Below are 22,872 nucleotides of genomic sequence, written 5' to 3'. Positions count from 1 at the left end.
CATCATGGGGTGGAGGGTACCAGGCCAAGAGGGGACAAGAAATAGGACGAGAGCCCGAGCCCCAAGGCAAGCCCTGTCCTGGAGGACCGGAGAACAGAGCAGAAGCGGAATCCAGGGTGGAGGCCGTGCAGCCATCCTGGAATCCGTTACTGCCTACTGGGGGATGCTTGAGAAAGCTCCAGGCTTAGCCCCAGGCCGTGGACGTTTACTCCGCGGCATGTGGGATCTTCCCGGACCAGGGCTTGAACCCGTGTCCCCTGCATTGGCAGGCGGATTCTTAACCTCTGTGCCACCAGGGAGTCCGCGTGGACATTTACTGAGCAGCTACCTGCCACGGCCTTGAGCTGGGTGTTTGGAGAACACAGGGCAAAAGGTCTCATCTCCCTGCTGGGGCCCCTTCCTGTGATGTGGGAGAGAGCGCCTCATTCATAGATGGCTCCGGTAGCAGCTGGATGTGTCAATGGCCACGAGGGAGATGCGAAGGGGAGGAAAGAGTCTGGTTGCGTGTGACGTGGGGGATGGCATCTTTGGTCCTTAAAGGATGGGAGGGACTTCGGTAGGTGGCTGTGGGGGGCGGTCGGGGCCTTTCAGACAGAGGCACTGCATGCTGGCACACACACAGAGGGCAGAGCATATGTTGGGCAAAATTCTCTGCTCACTGGTGTGGCTGGAGTATATGGGGAGGGTGTTTGTTTTGAATTTTTAAAGAATCTTGGCATGGGCCGGGGAGGTGGTAAGGTGGGAGACCATGTTAGGCAGAACTGAGGTGTTTGGACGTCACACTGTGTATGTGTATGTGTGTAGCTGCTGGCCTCTGAGTAGAGAGGTAAACACGATGAGATGTGTGTCTTAGGAAGGCAGACTTGTCTGTAGGGGAATCTGGGGCACAGGTGCCACGGGGGTGGGAGGGGGCACTTGATTTTCCTAGATCCCTCGTTTGCCCGGGGAAAGGGCCTCAGGCCTTAGTTCTGTACGTTTCTCCCTTTACAGATGGGCTTAACGACGGTCTCACCTAGGGGCTCCCCGACTCCCCACCCGCCCTGGCTGTTCTATGATCATTTGACCCCCAGAGAGGGCGTGCCCTGTGAACCTCAGGGCCTTTGCTCATGCTCTGTCTTGTGTGGTCTCTTGGCTTGTTTTGGTACTTCTGTTGTGCATATGCTCCTCTGCCACTCTCCACCTTTCTAAGGCTGTGTGCACGACTTCCTCTACAGCTGTCACAGTGTCACCTCCTTGCAGAAGGCTTCCTGACGATACCCTCATTTGATCTAGTCATTCCCCCCCTGAGTCCTAAGCATTTGTCTTTACTCTGTACGCAGCATTTCGCACTTGTTAATGTTTTTGCTTTTTCTCGGTGGGTGGGTTGAGTTGTATTTTTCTCACTGGTGCTGAGAGCACAGGGAGGTTCCCAGGGAGGATCTGGCTGTCTGGATGACCACGGTGCCTCTGTCCTCGGCTCCTTTGGGCGTCTGTCCTCCAGAGCCTCACCCTGTGGACCTGCATCGACCCTCAATAAGTTCGTGGAATAGTGATGACTCCTCCTTGCCTGCCACTTTATACCCCCATCTGTCCTCATGTCCAATCTCCAGGGTGGGAGGGTCGGGGATGGGCCAAACAGTGCTCAGGAAGCCCTGGGGGCGCAAAATCCCCTGCAGAGGGCATGGCGCTTGACATCACCCTTGGGAAAGCTCGGCACCATTTTCCCAGGAGAACCGAAGCTCGGACTTGACCCAGTGAGCATCTCAGTGCCTCCTCCTTCCTTCTTCGGTGGCCTGAGGTGCCTCACAGGCCCATCATCCTGTTCCCATCCCGTCGAGGGCAGCTCAGGAAGCTGGCGCAGAACACACCTCTTCTAGGACGAAACAGCTGCCCGAAAAGGTGCCCAAGCTGAGCAAAGATCGATTTGCTCTTCCTTCTGCATTGGGGCCAGCTCCAGATCTTGGTGACCGCTGGCCCCAAGGTCACTGCTCAAGACCCCTCCACCACCCTACAGACCCGTCTTTAAAGGCTCTAGTCAACAGTCCTGAGCGGTTTGCCTCCTGTTTTAGCCTTTCTCTCCTGACCTTGGCCTAGAGCAGGCAGAGAGGCGGTTGCTTGTTGCTACTTTTCTTCTGTGTTAATGGCCTCCTCCCATCTTCCCCAAGAGCTGGTGCCTCCTTTGCGGTCTTTCTCAGGAGCCACTGCCTCTGGGAAGCCTTCCCAGACTACCTACCGTTTAGCTCCTCCACACAAACCAAGCCTTGTCCCTCATTCGCTTTTCCCGGTGCGGGCGGCCTCCTGTGAGCTCCCGATGGCTCCCTCGCCCCAGCGCTCGCTTCGCCAGGAAGCCTTTCTGCTCACAGACACTCCGATGCGTAATGGCAAATCAATCAGCTAGAAAATGGCTTGGAACTATCAGGTTTGTCACAGCGTTCAGGGAAATCATTTACTTTTTATGACTCCATAAGACCCGGAGGCATGCAGATGGGAAAATCTCCACTAATGTTTTCTGCAGATCATTTGAAAAGTCACTTCCAGCAGATTGTGTCTCTTCTCTGGTCTGTGGGAGGGAACCTGTTACTCGGTACCATAAATCTCACTGGCCCAGCTCCTTTATGTGTGCCCTTTGCAGAGCCTGTGATGCTGGACAAAAGGGCTGGGCCAGCCAATCAGTGCAGGCATTTCATAGTCAGCTCAGAGTCGTCCTCTATACTCAGAGCCACAAGTGGGAGGGATTTGTTACCAGAAAGAGTTCCGTCCATGGTGTTTGTTCGCTCAGGGCAGAATGAGCTAGTTTTTGGAGCGTTATTTACTGGAGCTGCTCCCTCCCCTCCCCGCCCCAACCCAGTTGCATCGCCCTTTGCTGCCCACATGCAGCAGCAGAGGTGGGGATGGGCGTTGGGAGACTTTCAGGGGAGGGAGAGGCATGTGAAGCAGTGGACGGGGGCTCGGGAGCACTCGGCCCACCTGCCAGATGTTTTTCTTCCTATTCTCCTGCCCCTTCATTTTGTTAAAATTCATTTCAGTCAAGAGATTTGCTACGGGTGGAAATTCTCAACACAATCCGCTCGAAGAAACAGACAGCCTGGCTGAACGTTCTGTCAAGTCTTCACATATATTCAGGGGATGCTCCCAGGAGTGAGGGTGATTAGGTGACTGCGTGTGTCCGAGGACATCTGTCTGAGGCCAGGATGGAGCGAGTCAGGCCTGTGCTTCTGAGCAATGACAGCCGGAGGCCCTCTGAGCCCCTCCTGTGCGGCAGGGCCAAGGGCGCGCCTCCGCCGCACAGGGGGCCCCCAGAACAGGCAGCCTGGGGCCACCGCGCCCTGCGAGGTTGGGCAGACTTTTAACTGTGCATGGACAAAGGGACTCCATTGATAAACGGGTAGAAGTAGCCTCTGTTCTGCCTGTTTCTCAAGGCATTATGGCAAAATGAGCTAATCCGAGTGGACGTGGTATTTCGCAAAACCGAGAAAACATCCAACAAGAGGCAAGAGCTAAAGCTAGGACTCAGGGCAAGGACCTCATGTGCCTTGCCTGCCCCTGCCCTTCCCATGTGCTCCTAGTGCCTAGCCCATGCGTGGTATATGGTATGTGCTCAATAAATACATGCACAGATGAAAGAATGAGGAAAAAATGTATAATTTTGGACCAGTGATGACTATTGACTCTAGTGGCCCCAACTTTAACATGTATCAGAATTACTGAAAAGGCCTTTTAAAATGCAGTTGCTGGGCACCCTTTTCCCCAGATTCTTATTCAGTGGGTCTGAGTGGGGCCCAAGAATGTGCATTTCTAATGAATTCCTAGGTGATGCTATTGCTAGTGGTCTGGGGACCACCCATCTTTGAGAACCCCTGCTTTAAACTAAGGATCAACAGTTGGTACCCAGTAATCTGAATCTGGCCTGTGGATGTGCTCTGGTTGGAAGGAAGGAAGGGAAGAAGGACAGACATGAACTTCTTCCGTTGGAGAGAGTATTCGCAATTTTGTCACAATGGCCACCACTCCCAATTGATGCCACTTGGGAGATTCTGATCATTTGTTTATCTGCCTGGCCTCTATGGCATTTGAATGTACAATCTATGGCCTAAACTTTTCTTAAACCTGTTTTCTCCTGGTCCATTTTGCAACCTGGAATGTTCCTTGGAGCTCTACCTGCTGTCATCCTGGAGTTCTTCCTTCCACTCAGAAACCAATCAACCAACCAGTCAGTCAAGCATGAGTCCCACGTCCAGGTTAAAGAGCACATGGGAAGATGTGGGGTTGCTTCGCGGGCAGCACTGCTGGGAGGTGGGCGGTGGGTGTGGAACGCCTGCTGGGCTTAATTTTCAGGCATCTTTTTTTTTTTTTTTTTTTTTGCGGTACGCGGGCCTCTCCCTGTTGTGGCCTCTCCCGTTGCGGAGCACAGGCTCCGGACGCGCAGGCTCAGCGGCCATGGCTCACGGGCCCAGCCGCTCCGCGGCACGTGGGATCTTCCCGGACCGGGGCACGAACCCGCGTCCCCTGCATCGGCAGGCAGACGCTCAACCACTGCGCCACCGGGGAAGCCCTCAGGCATCTCTGAGTTAGGGCGGGGGTGAACTGCTGCCAGCCAGTGGCTGGACCACGAAATGCCCGTAGCCCAAGGTGCTTAGTCCAGGTCCTGGGCACCCCCCCACTCCAGCTGCTTTAGCCTCAGGGGGCCGCTCTCCAGGCCTATAGGAGCTCCTAATCTAGCTGCTCCAAGTCTGGTAACAAGCCTTGACCCTACGGGGCCCAAGGGAACCGCTCAGAGTCTGAGAGGTGGAGGGATAATCGGATTTCAGTGTTAGAGGCCACGGGCGGCAATGAACCAAACCCGGAAAACATACACTGATCCGAGCCCAGGGGCACCTCAGAGACCCCTTAGCGTGCGGACTGGGCACCTGCTGGGTGTGTCCACCGCCTGTGGTCAGAGGCTGAGGGAGGTGTCTGTCTCCCACGTGAGTAGAAGGTTTTGCCCTCAAGAGCCTCTGCCGTGGAGGGCTCACTCTTTTTCCTCTCCGGTCTTAAAAGGCTCCTCTGTGGGGAGGGTCTCTCTGGTCCTGAGAGCAGGTCAGGCCTCTCTGCGCTGTGTCCACAGCTGCTCGTCTACCCCCTGCTCTGATCCTCCCACACCGGGGTCCCTGCCTGCTGGTCCACTTCCCCACTATACGGCAGTGACTGTGTTGACCGTGGGCACTGCTGTATCTCCCAGCACAGTATCTGGCATACAGCAGGCACTCAACATGTGTCTTAAAAGTTTGGGCTCCCCTGGTGGCGCAGTGGTTGACAGTCCGCCTGCTGATGCAGGGGACGCGGGTTCGTGCCCCGGTCCGGGGGGGATCCCGCATGCCGCGGGGCGGCTGGGCCCGTGGGCCATGGCCGCTGGGCCTGCGCGTCCGGAGCCTGTGCTCCGCAGCGGGAGAGGCCTGCGTACCGCAAAAAAAAAAAAAAAAAAAAAGTTAATGAGTTAAACTTTTGTGTTATGTGTATTTTTCCACACTTAAAAAAAAAAAAAAAATTGACCCCTGGTCCCATCCCAGACTAATTAAATCAGAATCTCCAGGGCTGAGCCTAGGCATCAGTATTTTAATAGAAAAAAAAAAAAAAGACATGCAGCTAAATGTTAATTTCAATTATGGGAGACTTTTGTGTGTTTGTGATTTTTATAACTAAGGAAAACCAAAAAAAATCTAAATGTGAAAAATGCACAAGAAAATAAGTTAGTGAGTTAGTTTGCTCGTTAGTGAGTTGAGGTTAAGTGCAGGCCAGTCTGAGCGGAAACCAGTTCTAAGCCTCTTCTGGTTTTGACCCTCTCTGGGTACATGTCTGCGTTTGGCATCAGCTACCCCACTTCTCAAGAAGGGAACCCATTTGCCAAGGAGTGAACGGCGTTGAGGGTTGGCTTAGAGGGCCCAGGGGAGCCAGGGTTTGGGAGTCGGAAGAAGGGCCTGCACCTCAGAAGCACAGGTGTGCACATCAGCCTCCAAGGGTCAAGGGTCTCCCACCTGGGGACGAGCAGAGATTGTATTCCATCCTTGTTATCTTTGTGCTAAATGACAGTTACTCTGGTCTTCATCCATGGAGAGTTTCTGAACTTGTCGAAGTCACACTTCCCTAGTGTCTCAAGTTTAACTCAGACTGTTAGCAGACAGACAGCACTGAATTCACCACGGGCCATCGGAACAGAACTGCTGTAAAAGTGTGAGCCGAACTGCTTTCCATCAGCAGATAAATATTGCACATTGGTTCTTGGGACCTTTGTTCTCCCACCAGGGTGGGTCTGTCAATCTCATTTCTTCCTGTGATTATAATGAAGGGCATTTTCAAAAGGCTTTGACAGCCTGTCAAGTTCTCACTGAAACTAATTTGAACTCTCTTCTGCTTCTATGTCCTGTAATTACTGTGCTGGATATTTTCCATTTTCCCCTCCAGATACACTTTCCACCCTGCTCTGTGGCCCATCGTTGGCTGGTCTCAATGGATTGCGTTAACTAGGCCCCCTTGTCCTCTGGCTCCCCACTGGGTTCAGCCAATGGGAGACCCTAGCTGGAGACCAGAGGGCGGGAGAAGAGAGAGGGGCTGGGGTAGTTATTCCCCTCGTCCCCTCTCTGCTGGGCAGTGGTGTGGCCATGGCAGCTTTCCCCTACTGAAGGTCGCAGGCTGGTGGTGGCTCTCTCCTGTAGCCACAGCCCTCCTGATAACTGCCCCCTCCCCTTGTCACTCCAGGCCTAGGGGTGGTCAGTTGTCGGTCCCGGAGTGCCTAATCATTCCTCGTTGCTTTTACTATCCACATTTTGGCCCTTCATTCAGCTCTCACCACTCGCCCCTTGTGCACGTGCCACCATCTCTTTCCTGCCCAGACCCTGGCTGACACGATTACTTTCACGGTTCTTTTTAGAATGTGCTCATAGCCCATTCTCTCAGCTGGTAGGATGCAGTGAGGCCGAGGTTACAGGTATGACCCCTGTGGGGGCCAGTTGGCTTTGTTCCGTGATGGATTCTGGCTTGGTCCGGGTACCCTTAGCTTTCTCCCTTGAGTCTAAAGAGGTCAGGCATCTCTGGGGCTGTAATATGACGGTTCTCATTCACCAAGAATCTTCTCTGCTCAGGCACTGTCTTAGGTGATGTACTGGGGTCCTTTCCTACATCCAATCCTTCGGGGTAGGACTTATCATCTCCCACTTCCTACAGATGAGAGAACTGAGATATCCAGAGTTGGTGTAGTTTCCTCAAGGTCACAGGGCCTCTCTGGGGAAGGGAATAGGATTTAGGTTCACATCTTAGTCAAAGTTCGTGTGCCAACTTTGTCAAAGTTGGCGGGGTGGGCTGCCTCGGGCTGCACGCATGCACACATTTTTGTGCAACTGGAAAAAGCTGCTGTTAGAGAGCCAGTTCTGCAAGTGCCACTGGTGAGCCAGCAGTATGTGGTGGCGGCAGCAGCTTCGCAGAGGGAGAACAAGGTGAAAATGCTTGGGACCAACAGGGGTCTTTACTAGACAAGGCTTTCCCCTGGGCTGCATGGAGGTGGTGATGCCTGCAGAATATGCTGGTGGGATTCGGGTAACCCGGCCTTGCCTGGTCTTGTCCTTCCCGGGAAGTCCCGCAGGCTCCACTCCCTGAAATAATCCATTCTTTGAAATGACCTCAGAGAAGCTGTCTGCATCTAGCTGGCACCCTGACCTCAGGCACTCAGAGGGCCTGGTTCCTTTCAGTTGTTTGACTACAGCATCCCCAGGGTCCAAGAATGTGAGTCGCTTCTGTTTCTCATCTCAGCTCTCAGTGCCTGGGGGTTACGACTGAGTGATTTGAGACCCTCAGGCCTCAAAATGTAGGGACTCAAGATACTGAATTGTTTTCTCAGGAAACTACTTTTTTCTTCCTTTCTCTCCGCCTCCCTCCCCTCAACTTCCTGACGCCCAGCCTTCAAGGCTGGGATGGCGTTATGTCCATTATGTCACACTTATTGGTTGTGCTGCTCAAATCTCTATTCTTTTCTTCCTTCTCTCCTTCCCTTCTTTCTCGCTCTCTCTCTCCTTCCCTCCCTTTCCTTCCTTCCTTTCATCCTTTCTTCCTTTCTTGTCTAGCAACCTTAGGATTTTAAAAAGGTAGCTACAGGATTGCCCACACTCACGGGCACCACTTTGACTCAGCTGTGCTTTTTGCAACAAAAGGTCTGGATACAGACAGGCTAAAGATCTGAAAGCCAAAGTGACTCCTCTGAAGAGTGACATTTTAGTTGCTAACAATGATTTTATAGTTTTTAAATTATGTGCTTTACTGTCGTGATTATTCATCATGTTTTTCCTAATTGTGTGAGGAGGGAGGTCAGTCTTGAATTTTAATGGTAATGATGGGCTCTTTTCTTTTGATAAAATATCTACTGACTGCTTATGCGGTTCAAGGCATCTTCCAGATCAGCACCACCACCCAGTAGAAATACAGTCGGAGCCACCAATGCAAGCCACGTATGTAACCTGAAAATTTCTAGGAGTCACATTAAAGTAGTAAAAAGAAACTGGTCAAATTAATTTCAGTAATATATTTTATTTAACCCAGTATATTTTAAATGTTATCATTTCAACACATAATTAATATAAAATTATTTATGCGATATTTTACTCTTTTTTTTTTTATACCGAGCCTTTGAACTTTGGTGTATAACACAGCGCATCTCAGCGGGAAGTAACCACTTGTTCGTGCGCTACCTGTGGCTTGTGGCTTCTATCTCGGGCAGTACAGCTCTAAACAGAAGACTGTTTGCCTGAGAATTGGGCAGTGAACTATTATCCTGGGCATAAGTCACCTTCCCACCTAAGGTTAACTCTTTCACGGTATTAGAACTTCAATCCAAATACCCCAGGAGAATTAATTCACGAGGTGTTAAAAAGCACCTTTTTAACCAGTAGGGGAATTCCCTGGTGGTCCAGTGGTGAGGACTCGGTGCTTTCGCTGCTAAGGACCTGAGTTCAGTCCCTGGTCGGGGAACTAAGATCTCACAAGCCGAGCAGCACAGCCAAAACAAAAAAAAGCACACAGTAGGTGCTTCCTACATGGCTTTAAACCTTGAGCAAAGCAGTCCCTTGTTACCCCAGAGTTACTTGATATATAAATTGGAGACTATTTCCTCCAAGACCCTAATTTTTTTCTCTTGTTATTAAATTATTTCAGCAAATTTGGGCATGAAGCTTGCCAGACTATTCCTATTTCCGTGTGTCCAGTCAGCTACTGTAGCTTCCTACTTCGTCCCTGACAGCAGTGGGACCCCAGCAACCAAGCAACCAAGTCTTCCAACCCTCCAGTGGTCCAGTGTAGTAACAGACCTTCTCAGAGAAGCGAGCTAAATTAGGAGACTCCCAGACTCACCCCCTGCACAGGGCTTCTATGCTCCTTGTATCAGGGAAAGTTTCTTCCTCCCTCGTGCCTCTACCCGACTCTAGCCTGTGGACCCAGAGCGGGTGTGAGCAGCTCTTACCCGGGACTGCTGGTGCTTCTGGTAGAACTCGGCCACGTTAAAATCATCCAGGTCGACCAGCAGGCTTTGTTTACACATCTCACAGGTCTTCACGGCGCCAAGATCTGCTCCTTAAATGAAAGAATTTTGTTACACGTAACCCTTTTGGTGTTGACATTTGCGAGCGCATTTGTGTGTGTGTGTGAGGAATGCTGCGTTTCAGTGGTCTTCTTTTTTAAGGTCAGTCAGTTTTCTTTTTCTCCAGGCTCAAGGTAGAAAATGACCTTGAACCTGAGATCCAAAAACTTTCCTTTGTCATCATTTTCATTATGATGCAAGCTTCCTGTGAGTGAAATTCCCAGGAATTTCACCTGTTTTAAATAACAGGTCTTGCTTTCTGTTTAAATATAAACATATTGGTTCATAAAATTAGAATCACTACATGGAGGCTGAGAGTCGGTAACACGAGTGTTTGCCAGAAGAGTGAATATTATGTCTATGTTACTGTTGTTTTTCCGGGCAGATCTAACACTGGTCCAAGCAAATAAATTAGTAAGGACCGAATTGGTGGCAGAAGCTATCCTCGATCTGTGGCTTAAAAATCTGTCTTTATTCCTGCCCAGGTGACTTGCCACCTGAGAAGAGTGAGGGACCCTGGGGCCATGTGTGGGCACTGGCATGGCAGTATCTGGGGCCAATGCTTGAGCCTGTCAGCCTCATTTGGGAAAAGAAACAGGAGAAGGCTTCCTTTGTTGCTGGTTTGTTGGGTTTTTTTTTAACGTGATTTCTAGATCAGCACTTTTTCCTCCGCTTATCCTGTTCCCCAGTGCAAAAGTGGAAGATGCAGATCTGTGGCTGTTATGTCTAAGCAAGCGTGTTGCCATATGCCCTTTCCCCCGGCGTAGGTGCTGCATTTTGGCTAATGATGTACTAGTGTTTATTTTATGCATTAGAAAACAGAGGACTGGGGATTCCTTGGCGGCCCAGTGGTTAGGACTCTGCACTTCCACTGCAGGGGGCCCCGGGTTCAATCCCTGGTTGGGAACTAAGATTCCACAAGCCAAGAGGTGCAGCCAAAAAAAAAAAAAAAGAAAAAAGAAAACAGAGGACTAATCAGTTACTTGAATTTATTTGGTCAAGATAGGGTTTTATACCCCAGTTCTATTTTTCCCCACTGGGGATACAAAGAAGTAGTAAATAATAGAGAATTTCAAAAGACAGGGATGAACAGCGATCTCTTATCTGCATTTTGTTGACTTGATTTTTTTTTTTTTTTAAAGCATCATTCTATAACACTTAAGGCTACGGAAGGTCCCATGTGTCCTCCAGTCTGATCCTGCCAGATCACACCCAGACCAGCATTAGCATTTACAAGCATTTAGCAGTACTTTCATCACGCATCTCATGAGGAATTTTTTCTGTGCTAGATGTTTAATTAGCCCCGATTTCTCGTAAGATAAAGCATCGCACAGCATAGTCATTAGCGGCTGAGATCCACTTGTTCTTTGCTCTCTGAAGGGCTGGGTACCCTGCTCACTGTGTGGAGATGCATTTAAGTAGCTCGGGCAGTGGGCGCTCCTACATTTCTCCTGCAGACGTGGAGAAAGGGCCTCAGGGAGGAGACCGTTAACGGGATCATCCTGTGTGTTCGTTGCCTGATTAAATGGTGTGCTGTGCTTGCTGAGGGGGCATGGTGACAAGCCACGGGGACAGGGTCAAGTTCTAGGTCTCCTGGGCTGTCTGGCACAATGATAACCAAGGAGGAGAACATGGAGGAGAAGCGAAACAGCATCTGGCTCTGGGGTAAAAAGTTTTCAGAAAGGGGAGTCTAAAAGCCTTAGGTCTTTTTGAAGCGAAGTGTTCTTTGCATTGGCGTCCTATTTTTTTTTTTTTTTTTTTGCGGTACGCGGGCCTCTCACTGTTGTGGCCTCTCCCGTTGCGGAGCACAGGCTCCGGACGCGCAGGCTCAGCGGCCATGGCTCACGGGTCCAGCCGCTCCGCGGCATGTGGGATCTTCCCGGACCGGGGCACGAACCCGTGTCCCCTGCATCGGCAGGCGGACTCTCAACCACTGCGCCCCCAGGGAAGCCCTGGCGTCCTATTTTTTTTGTTGTTGTTATTCAAGTTGCTCTTGTTCCTAAATGTTTTGAAGAAATCTGTTCTCTGCCAGGGAAACTACAGCCGACCTACTGACATGGCTGTATTTAGGTTATAACCTCCCTCGGGAGTTGAGAACGGGGTTTCACACCCAGTTACAAGATCTGTTAAAGACAGAGCTGACAAAATGAGCACAATGGGACTCTCTTTATCTAATATGGCGGCAGAAAAATTAGATCACTGCTCTTTTCGTTGCCGCAAAAGGGCAGCTGGGCTCAGCTCCTAGGTGCTACCCCAACCCCTCTCCCCAAGTAAAAGGAAGCAGAACTGGTCTGTCTACCAGCTGCCGTGGCCGCTGTGTGTTTGCCGAGACCCAGCCATAGACCCAATTCTAGTTTCCTTCCTCCTGGGAGGCAATCTTAGCATCTCTGCTCAGGCCTCGAGCAGGGGTAAAATTCGACAGCACGTTCCAGGATTCTTCCCTCAGCCTTTAAAACAAAACAAAACTCATTTCCCTCCCACAATTTGAAGGCAGCTTAGTCCTGCCCCTGTCCTTCGGGGGCTATGAGCAAGGGCCCCGTTCCCCCCGAGCGACTGCTGCCGTGAGCTGTCGTCAAGGCTGCGAGTCCCACAGGGCGACGCCTCGTGTTAAGTATTCGGCACGTGTGTCGTTCCGCCTTTCCCACCTACCTGATGTTATTTTCACTTTCAGCCATGTTTTCAGGCACTCCGGATGGACAGACCGCAGGCTTCCCACGCAGCCGCACGGCTCCACGAGGGGATTGGCGGGGGAACCCCCGGCTATCTGACAGATGCGACACAAGTCTCCCTCATCCTCAGAGTCCTCCTCCAGGAGACTAAGTGGAAAACAAGCCCTCGTCACCAGGAGTCTACACGTTTGCAGTTTCCGCAAATACCAGTTCCCAGAGCGTAGGGTGGGGCGGGGAGGAAAAGGGAGCCAGCCCCCCCGCCCCCATGCCTTCCTGGGGGCTAACCCACTGCTCCCTCTGACCCTGCTGAAGATTCTTCCGGGCATGATGGTTACTGATAACAGGGTCAGGGATTCTTTCTCTTTTCTTTTCTTTTTAGGCCGCAGCCGGCAGGTGGTAGAGGTATTTAAAAATTTTTTTAATTTCCTTTGTTTTAGGCCGCACCCCGCAGCATGTGGGATCTTAATTCCCTCACCAGGGATCGAAGCCCGCCCCCGCTGTAGTGGAAGCGCAGAGTCTAAACCACTGGACCATCAGGGAAGTCCCCAGCTTCACGATTCGTAAGTCAGGCTCCTTTGCAGTTACTGATCCGTGTGAGCTAACCAGCGCTCCTATCACGCATCCAAAGGTTGGGCAAGAGCTCCAGAGGGAAACTGAGCCAGAGGCTGGGAGCTCTTCTCCCCGCACCTCCAGGGCCTGCCTTTGAGGTTTGCTTCTAAAACTTGTGAGTTTGATGACTTTGGACAAGGTGCTTGCGCTTTCCAGGTCTCTGTTTCCTCATGGGTAAAGCCACGATGATCCGACTACTGCTACTCACTTATAGGGTCATGGGGCGGCCTGGAGGGGGTGGTGAGGGTGAACCTGTTGTGCAGACAGCAAAGTGCATCTGGAGTCTGGTCAAGTATTGGCATGTGGAGACCACTCGGTAGATGTTGGTTGGGGTGAGTGATGAACCAGTGAACTTGGACGTGAACTCACCAGTAACTCAACCCTTGCCAATAAGCTATGCCAACATTCCAGAATATAAGCTGCTGGAATGTGTTGAAGATGGAATTAATGAAGATGTAAGCAGACATATTTGTGTCTCATAAATGGTGAGTCAATAGCTGGTTGATGTTTCTGCAGGGAGGCTTCTGAGGAAGCTAAGGCTAATTGTTTGTTCTGTAGAATCCTCATGGGCCTAGGGACTCTCTGGTCAAGGAAAGCAAAACTGGCTAGAGACTAACATCAAAGGAGAGGAAGAAATGGACATTACTGTGGACATAGGAGTGTATGCTCCGTGTCTGAAAAGAGTTTTCTCCCCAAGAAAGGGACGTTCAATGAAAAGGAACAGAATTATACTATCTCATGGTGGGCACAAATAAAAGAAGAGATATGCCATGTTTACCAAAGAAAGACTCGATGTCTCCAAGATGTCAGTTCTCCCCCAAATAATCTATAGATTCAATGCAATTCCAATGAACATCCCCAAAAGCTGATGTTTGAATGTATATAGTCAAGGACTCTTAAGGAACAAAGTGGGGAGGGAGGCTTTTGCATTTATAAACTTATAAATCTTCAGTCATTGAGATGGTGTGCCTTAGGGAAAAACAACCAAAAAAACAGAACAGACAGAACAGAGAGCCCTGAGACAGACTTATGTATTTATAGTTATGTTATGTGACAGATGTGGCTCTGCAGGGGAAAGATCCTGGGACACATTGGTATTCACAGTGCATACCTCACACCACAAATTAAATATCACACTTAAGTCCAAAATTCATTTCACATGAAGTCCTAAACGTGCACAGGAAAACTGTAGAGATTTTGGAAGAAAATAGGAAGAATGTCATAATGACCCCAGGCTAGCAAAGGATTTCTTAAGACAACAAGGTACAAATCATAATCTGTAAAGAAGATGGATACAGTTGGCTACATTAAAATTAAGAATTTATTTTCACTAAAAAACATCAAGACAGAGGAGAGACAAACTACAAATTGAGAAAAGATATTTCCAACACACAACTGTCAAAGAATCAGATTAATAGCCAGACTATATAAAGGATTTAAAATATATATATATTCTAAAAGAAAAATGGGCAGAAGACATAGATAAGCATTTTATAGAAGAAGAAATAGAAATGGTCATTTAACATTTAAAAGAGCCAACAGGGACTTCCCTTGTGGTCCAGTGGTTAAGACTCCCTGCTCCCAATGCAGGGGCCACAGGTTCAATCCCTGATCAGGGAACTAAGATGCCGCATGCCACACAATGTGGCCAAAAAAAATTTAAGAAGAGCCAACAGAACACCTAACCTTACTAACAGTCATGAAAATGTAAATTAAAGCCACGGTATCATTTTACTCCTGTGCGACTGGTGACAATTTGTAAAGCCAATCAGTACAAGTGCTGACAAGGATGGACAACAGTATACATCACTGTTGAGACAGTACATTGGCATCACTTGTATGGTGGAAGCCGTGCTACCCGCCAGTCCAGCAAGTCCGCTCCTGCATAAATATCCTAGAGAACTGTTCCCATGTGCACCAGGAGACGTTTACAAGAATGTTCATGTAGCACTGTGTACAGAAAACAGTAAAGGACCCAAATGTCCATTGACAGGAGAATGGCGAAATTGTCTGTAGTGGTGAAAGCAAATGCATTAAAGCCCCAGAATACCAACCAGGATGCACCTGGCTAACGATGTAGGGGAAGAAGCAAGTCACGGGAGAACAGATATTCCATTTCTAGGGAGTTCAAAAATAATAGGAACATTTCTACAGAATTCAAAAATATATACAATGTGTTGTTTAGGAATACATATGCTCATATGGTGAAGCCATGAAGCAAAAAAACTTCCAACAAGAAACTAAAAAGCAAAGGAATGATGATTGCAATGCAAGAATGATTTCCAGAGGGTTTAGGGGGTTGGGAGGGAGGAGATGAAGGAGGGAGATGAGGAGATAGAGTGAGTGAGGGGCTCCCAAGCTCCAGTGATGTTCCGTTTGCTGGAAGGTGGGCACAGGGATGCCCAAGTTTTGTTCTGCTTCTAATTCTCTAGAGTGTGCGTATGTTAAATGCTTATCTGTATGTATCAAGCTAACTAATCAAGTGAACTTTTTTTTTTTTTCTTTGCTTTATTTTGCAGTACGCGGGCCTCTCACTGTTGTGGCCTCTCCCATTGCGGAGCACAGGCTCCGGACGCGCAGGCTCAGCGGCCAAGGCTCACGGGCCCAGCCGCTCTGTGGCATGTGGGATCTTCCCGGACCTGGGCACGAACCCGTGTCCCCTGCATCAGCAGGCAGACTCTCAACCACTGCGCCACCAGGGAAGCCCTCAAGCGAACATTTTAAAGAGTGTAAGTGGCATTGAGAAATGGGCTTGAAATCTTAAAATAAGGCATATTATAAAATATGAACCAATGTTTACTAAAAATTGCATTTATATGCAAAGATAAAAGACTGGAAAGAGTTTTTCACAGTGCTTTTCTCTGGATTATAGGGTTATTGGTGATTTTTCTTTTAAGTTTATATTTTTAATATTTCCTAAAATGAATAATTTTGAAATAATAAGAAAAGCATAAGGTTTATTGTATACAGAAAAAAGAGAGTGTCTGATAAACGAAGTACACAAATAGTAGCTGTTTAATGCATTACTACACCTAGAAGTGGGTGCATTTTTAAAAGAAGTCATTTTTAGCCCGAAGGCACTGCTTTGGGATGGTGGAGGTCCAGACCCCTGCCAAGTGGGTTTGAAGAGTATTTTTGGGTAGGTGAGGATGGATGGGTGCTGAGACCTTTTGGCCCTTAACCCTGGGTCTGTCTTTGGTAGTTTGTTTGATATGGAAAAAAAAAAAGGTGCTGCTAACAAGGAAATTACTTCATTCCTGCAGTCGAATGATAGACAGGAGTGTGTGAGCATTCTAAGTCGTATCTTTTCCTCCTTTTTGCATTCAGATTCATTGCCATGGAATTTTCCCACTTACAGATGAATATCAATGGGATAATTAATGACCCAGTGAGCCATGCTAACACAAAAAAAGAGGGCTCGCATTCAAAGAATCACTTTCCAGATCAGTAAGCCAATATCAGGGCATGGCAACACCTATCATAAATTAAATGGTCAAATCCCGACATGGTGTTTAACGACAGCTTTAAGAAGTATTGCATTTCATAGTTGTGAAATATCCCAGAATCATCTCGCAGGAAAGGAGAGATCAAAGAAAAGAGCGATTCAAAAAAGATCTTATTTCTTTCTTTCTTGTGCATGAGAAGCAGCACATAAAATGGAAGCAGTGGTCACCCCAGCGTGGCCCTTCAGAGAACTGAGGTAGCTATGGCAACTGTTGGAGACCGGCCTTTTAGTTTGGAAGGTTCAAATTCTAGAACTGTTGGTTGGATTTGCGCAGAGCTCATGGGGGAGAGCTGGTGAACTTCCAAGTGCTGAATGGCTCCTTCTCTGGGGAGATAACAACCATTTCATAAAAAAATCTTGGTTCCTAATTGCTAGGGGGAAAGGGAAGCCCTATGTAGAAGTCAGAAACCCTTGGGACTTCCCTGGCGGTTCAGTGGTTAAGACTCCATGCTTCCACTGCCGGGGGCACGGGTTCGATCCCTGGTCGGGGAACTAACAAACTGTAAGCAGCAAGGTGCGGCCAAAAACAAACAAACAAACCCCAAAACCCTTATATTTGGCAAACTTGCCTTTTATTTTCTTTGTTTCTAAAAATTTTATTTATTTTTTATTGGAGTATAGTTGCTTGCCTTTCTTAAAGTTATGGTATTCAAGGAAAAAAACACTTTGGGAATACTGAAGGAATTGGGCTGGAACACCGAACGTTTCTTTGTAGAGACATATATTTTAAAAGCAACAAACTAGACAATTTTCTTGAAAGAAGAAATCATTAAAATGTCAAGGAAGGGCCTCCCTTGACTTAGAATCCCCATGACCCTTTAAGGAAAGCACTGCTTATTTTCGTGTTAGAGAAATAGAGTTTAGAAATATATATGTATATTCATATAATTATGAAAATTCCTCACCTTTCTTGTAATTTCTTGAGTTTCTCAGGGTCTGCCTTTATCTTAGTGGCTTCCTTTTCATCGGTGACGCCAGGGACCTCCATTCTGCTCCCATTGTCATTTTGATTTGGGAACTCAGACACTGCAAAGAAATTAAAAGGTATATTTTCTTGCAGGGACCTGGGCACATGCAAGTGGCCTTGTAAATTCATTTCTGATGGAGAAGAGCTGGAAGACCCCACCAAGGACAAGCTGCTTTGGGGATTTAGGAAGAGATCTTCTGTATGTAATGGAGCCTCCTGAGATCGGCTTGTTAAAGTAATATGTTCTGCTCCCCTGACATCAAATTCATGCGCACTGTTTACAGGAAAATAACTGTGGTTTTCAGCACTGGCAAATAGATTCCTGTTTCTAATGGGGGACAGTGGTTGACGAACATTAAACCTGGAGCTTCCCTCCGAGTCTGAACTGGGAGCTAAGGTAGATGATGTGGACAGGTCTATTGGAGTATCGTCTCTCAGAGCAGAATGCATGAATGATCCTGGGGTGTTATAGGATGAATTCATTGATGATCTTGGAGCTGTTGGTCTACCAGCAAGAAAACAGCCAACAGGATTATGAGAATCACTTAAATGGGCCTGCCAGTCTCTTTCATAATCATGGGTTCCGGGCCTGTCTTCCACAGAAGTAACATCACGAAATACATTTTCAGCATTAAGGTCATCCTCCAGACTGCTTTTGGATTTGGTGTCCCACGAATGAAAGGTCTTCTCATTTTCACTGTCACTGCTGTCTTTCTCTTTAGCAGACCCCCCATCAGGCCGCCCAGGGTCTTGGAATATCCCTTGCCAGGTGGAAGGCTGCCCTGTCACTAGCTGCATCGCACTGCTAATTCGTAATGAGCCATGACTGGACTCACTTCTTACAGAATTCGCTCTGCAATTTGCAGGATTTTCTTCAAAACTTTTATTTTTGGCCTGAGTGGCCAATGTCCCAAGAAATCTACTTCTCTTATGATTGGAAGGAGAATGGAGCGGGTGCATACCAGCCAGCAAAAGTTCTTCCTCTACATGGGTTTCCTCTTCAGTGTCATCATTTTCTTCTCCAGAGTTTGAAGATAAAACGGAATAAAAATCTTCATCTCTGAACCGAAACATCATTCTTCTTGGCCCTTCCAAGGTGGTAGCTATGCGTGGTGGCCCCAAGGACTCGGTCAACTCTTGAGGACTGTTCGTTCCTTGGAAGGCCTGGGATAGGGCTGGGTGTGGTTCCTTCTGGGAGAGAGCACTCAGGCCTTTTTTTTTGGCTTTCTCGGGGGTATTCTCCATCACCGTTACTAGCTGTGAGGATGGGACCAAGTTTCTTCTCTCTCGAGTTGGCCTCTTCAGCTTGGTGTCACTTGCCCACATTGGACCTTCTTGTTGAACGATTGGATCTGTATTGAGAAAAGATAAGCTTATCATTTTACTGTAGGTGCTCACAGCTGAGAGACCTCTAACACCAAGGGTGAGGGTCCCATAAGGCAAAAACAAGCCCTGGAGAGGAAAACGGGCACGGTTAAGATGACTGGAGGTACTGAAGGAGTACAGGAGAGCTAGTTTCAGTTTACCGCGTACGAACTCTCTTTTGTTTTTGTTTCTTTTTTTTTTTTTGGCTGTGCCGTGTGGCATGCGGGATCTTGGTTCCCTGACCAGGGATCGAACCCTTGCCCTTTGCAATGGAAGCACCGGGTCTTAACCACTGGACCGCCAGGGAAGTCCCTATGAACTCTCTTTTGTACACTTGTGGAGCTCAGGTTGGTCCTGGGGCAGCACAATGACCCTGAGGATACAGATCCTTTCTGCAGAAGCTCTGGGAAGACTGTCCAGCCCCACGTCAGTCAGGGCTGATGATGGGTAACATCTCTGAAATGATGGTTTCCATACCAGTGTTTACTGAGAAGGAAAACCAACACTCCAGGAATGACTACTGCAAAACCCACCAGTGCCTTCTCATCCCAATTTGTTCAACGTACATTCAGGACACTCCTGCTTCACACACAGCTTTACAAAACATTAAGAAAGGTACAGTCTGCTCTGGCAGATGGGGAGGAAGGCTCTAGAAGCTGCTGCCCAGTTAAATGGATGGTCATGGTTACAGTTACTACTCAGTGCAAATAAAAATCGTAACCCTCTGATGAAATCATGATCTCCTCTTTGTCGCTAGCCCCTAGTCAGTTTGTAACCTCTGACTGTGATAGAATTCCTCTCCGTTGCCCCCTGAATCTAAAGTATGAGGAGATGTAGAAAGAGGAGAGAGGTCAAGTGCCCAAAGGCGTAGGAATGTCTATGGGTGAAATGGTTTGGTCAAAACTTGCCTTATAAAAATAATGCATAAGCACTGAGGGCACCATGCTGATTGCGTTACATGCACACAGTTAGGCTCACAACCCTGTGGAACAGGTGCCACAATCACACCACATCATAAGTGAGAGCACCAAGGCTTAGGGAGTCACATAAGTTGCCCAAGATCCTATTTCCAGTAAGTGATGGAGTGAACATTTGAACTCAGATCTGCCTGATGCTACAGTTTGTAACCACTGCCCTGCACTGGCTGGACTAACAATTTCCTTGTAAACAAGAATCCACTTCATTCCTGGTGTGGCACTGTTGCGGGTTTTTACCCTCCCAACGTGGAGAGGACACTGGACCTGCTTCTCTGATTCCACTCTCCTGTGTTCCCTCCTGCCATTGGCCACCCCCTTCTGCTCCCCCCTCTGCTATCCTGTAGGATCTGGTGAGGCGCTGCCATCCTTATCGTTTGGTTCCCAAAGCGGTTCACCCTGTAGAGTGGACAGGACTCCACAGCTTCGGCAAGGCCTGTGTGGTAACAGCTCAGGCAGGTGAAACGGAAATCCTCCAAGTGTCTGGCTTAGCCAGAGACCAAGTCAATACAGACTTGCTTTAGTGGAGGCGCCTCTCAGGGGAGCAGCAGTCTGCGTCTCCAACATCCTGATACTCCATAAGCCTCCTTTTATTGCTAACTGCATGGGACAATCAGGGACGCGGTGAGAATCTTTACTCATTGGCTCTTCTAGAAATCAGTTAAGCTTTCTTATCAGGCCCCTCCCAAGTTTTTATAAACCCCAGTAAGAGACGTAGCAGTGATTCTAGGATGCTCTGGGCATCTGGCTATGGATGTAAAGGATTGGAGCTGTGTGCCCACCCAGGCTGGGCTGATGGCATTTTAAGGAACAAATGCTTCTATGTGACAATCTGAATTCTCTCTCTCTCTGTCTCTCTGTCTCTGTCTCTGTCTCTGTCTCTCTCTGTCTCTCTCTCTCTGTCTCTCTCTCTCTCTCTCTCTATATATATATATATATATTTTTTTTTTTTTTGCGGTATGTGGGCCTCTCACTGTTGTGGCCTCTCCCGTTGCGGAGCACAGGCTCCGGACTCGCAGGCTCAACGGCCATGGCTCATGGGCCTAGCCGCTCCGCGGCATGTGGGATCTTCCTGGACCGGGGCACGAACCCATGTCCCCTGCATCGGCAGGTGGGCTCTCAACCACTGCGCCACCAGGGAAGCCCCTTTTTTTTTTTTAAGAAAAAAATGATATGGAGGATATGGAAGTGTAGGCTTTGGTTAATTACTTTTTGTTTTTTGTTAATTTAATTTAATTTATTTTTTTATACAGCAGGTTCTTATTAGTCATCCATTTTATACACATCAGTGTATACATGTCAATCCCAATCTCCCAGTTCATCACACCCCCACCCGCACCCGCCACTGCTTTCCCCCCTTGCTCTCCATACGTTTGTTCTCTACATCTGTGTCTCTATCTCTGCCCTGCAAACCGGTTCATCTGTACCATTTTTCTAGGTTCCACATATATGCGTTAATATACGATATTTATTTTTCTCATTCTGACTTACTTCACTCTGTATGACAGTCTTTAGATTCATCCATGCCTCTACAAATGACCCAATTTCGTTCCTTTTTATGGCTGAGTAATATTCCATTGTATATATGTACCACATCTTCTTTATCCATTCATCTGTCGGTGGGCATTTAGGTTGCTTCCACGACCTGGCTATTGTAAATAGCGCAGCAATGAACATTGGGGTGCATGTGTCCTTTTGAATTATGGTTTTCTCTGGGTATATGCCCAGTAGTGGGATTGCTGGGTCATATGGTAATTCTATTTTTAGTTTTTTAAGGGACCTCCATACTGTTCTCCATAATGGCTGTATCAATTTACATTCCCAACAGTGCAAGAGGGTTCCCTTTTCTCCACACCCTCTCCAGCATTTGTTGTCTGTAGATTTTCTGATGATGCCCATTCTAACTGGTGTGAGGTGATACCTCATTGTAGTTTTGATTTGCATTTCTCTAATAATTAGTGATGTTTGCGCAGCTTTTCATGTGCTTCTTGGCCATCTGTATGTCCTCTTTGGAGAAATGTCTATTTAGGTCTTCTGCCCATTTTTTTTTTTTTTTTTTTTGCGGTACGCGGACCTCTCACTGTTGTGGCCTCTCCCGCTGCGGAGCACAGGCTCCGGACGCGCAGGCTCAGCGGCCATGGCTCACGGGCCCAGCCGCTCCGCGGCACGTGGGATCTTCCCGGACCGGGGCACGAACCCGTGTCCCCTGCATCGGCAGGCGGACTCTCAACCACTGCGCCACCAGGGAAGCCCCCTGCCCATTTTTTGATTGGGTTGTTTGTTTTTTTTAATATTGAGCTTCATGAGCTGTTTATATATTTTAAAGATTAATCCTTTGTCCATTGATTTGTTTGCAAATATTTTTTCCCATTCTGAGGGTTGTCTTTTCTTCTTGTTTGTAGTTTCCTTTGCTTTGCAAAAGCTTTTAAGTTTCATTAAGTCCTATTTGTTTATTTTTGTTTTTATTTCCATTCCTCCAGGAGGTGGATCAAAAAAGATCTTGCTGTGATTTATGTCAAAGAGTGTTCTTCCTATGTTTTCCTCTAAGAGTTTTATAGTGTCCGGTCTTACATTTAGGTCTCTAATCCATTTTGAGTTTATTTTTGTGTATGGTGTTAGGGAGTATTCTAATTTCATTCTTTTACATGTAGCTGTCCAGTTTTCCCAGCACCATGTATTGAAGAGACTGTCTTTTCTGTGTTGTATATCCTTGCCTCCTTTGTCATAGATTAGTTGATCATAGGTGCATGGGTTTATCTCTGTGCTTTCTATCCTGTTCCGTTGACCTATATTTCTGTTTTTGTGCCAATACCATATTGTCTTGATTACTGTAGCTTTGTAGTATAGTCTGAAGTCAGGGAGTCTGATTCCTCCAGCTCTGTCTTTTTTTCCCTCAAGACTGCTTTGGCTACTCGGGGTCTTTTGTGTCTCCATACAAATTTTAAGATTTTTTGTTTTAGTTCTGTAAAAAACGCTACTGGTAATTTGATAGGGATTGCATTGAATCTGTAGATTGCTTTGGGTAGTATAGTCATTTTCACAATATTGAGTCTTCCAATCCAAGGACATGGTATATCTCTCCATCTGTTGGTATCATCTTTAATTTCTTTCAACAGTGTCTTATAGTTTTCTGCATACAGGTCTTTTGTCTCCCTAGGTAGGTTTATTCCTAGGTATTTTATTCTTTTTGTTGCAAAGGTAAATGGGAG

General features: G+C 47.8%; 1 protein-coding gene across 1 annotated transcript in view; it reads right to left on the bottom strand.

Annotated features, from left to right (window-relative positions):
* MARCHF10 (membrane associated ring-CH-type finger 10) overlaps window positions 1-22,872 on the bottom strand; it is a gene marked incomplete at its 3' end in the record, with an annotated part of 82,821 nt that overhangs the window by 9,660 nt on the left and 50,289 nt on the right. Inside the window, exons 5-7 of the mRNA XM_082860782.1 lie at window positions 17,263-18,676; window positions 12,224-12,390; window positions 9,458-9,567 (exon numbers count right to left, since the gene is read on the bottom strand). Of these exons, the coding sequence (XP_082716908.1) occupies window positions 9,458-9,567; window positions 12,224-12,390; window positions 17,263-18,676 (1,691 nt within the window). The remainder of the gene's footprint in view (window positions 1-9,457; window positions 9,568-12,223; window positions 12,391-17,262; window positions 18,677-22,872) is intronic.

This window comes from Leucopleurus acutus, assembly GCF_964270905.1.
Source record: "Leucopleurus acutus genome assembly, chromosome: 19".
NCBI classification, from domain to species: Eukaryota; Metazoa; Chordata; class Mammalia; order Artiodactyla; family Delphinidae; genus Leucopleurus; species Leucopleurus acutus.
Note: the sequence above shows the minus strand (reverse complement) of the source record. Positions and strands in the feature narration are given on the sequence as shown.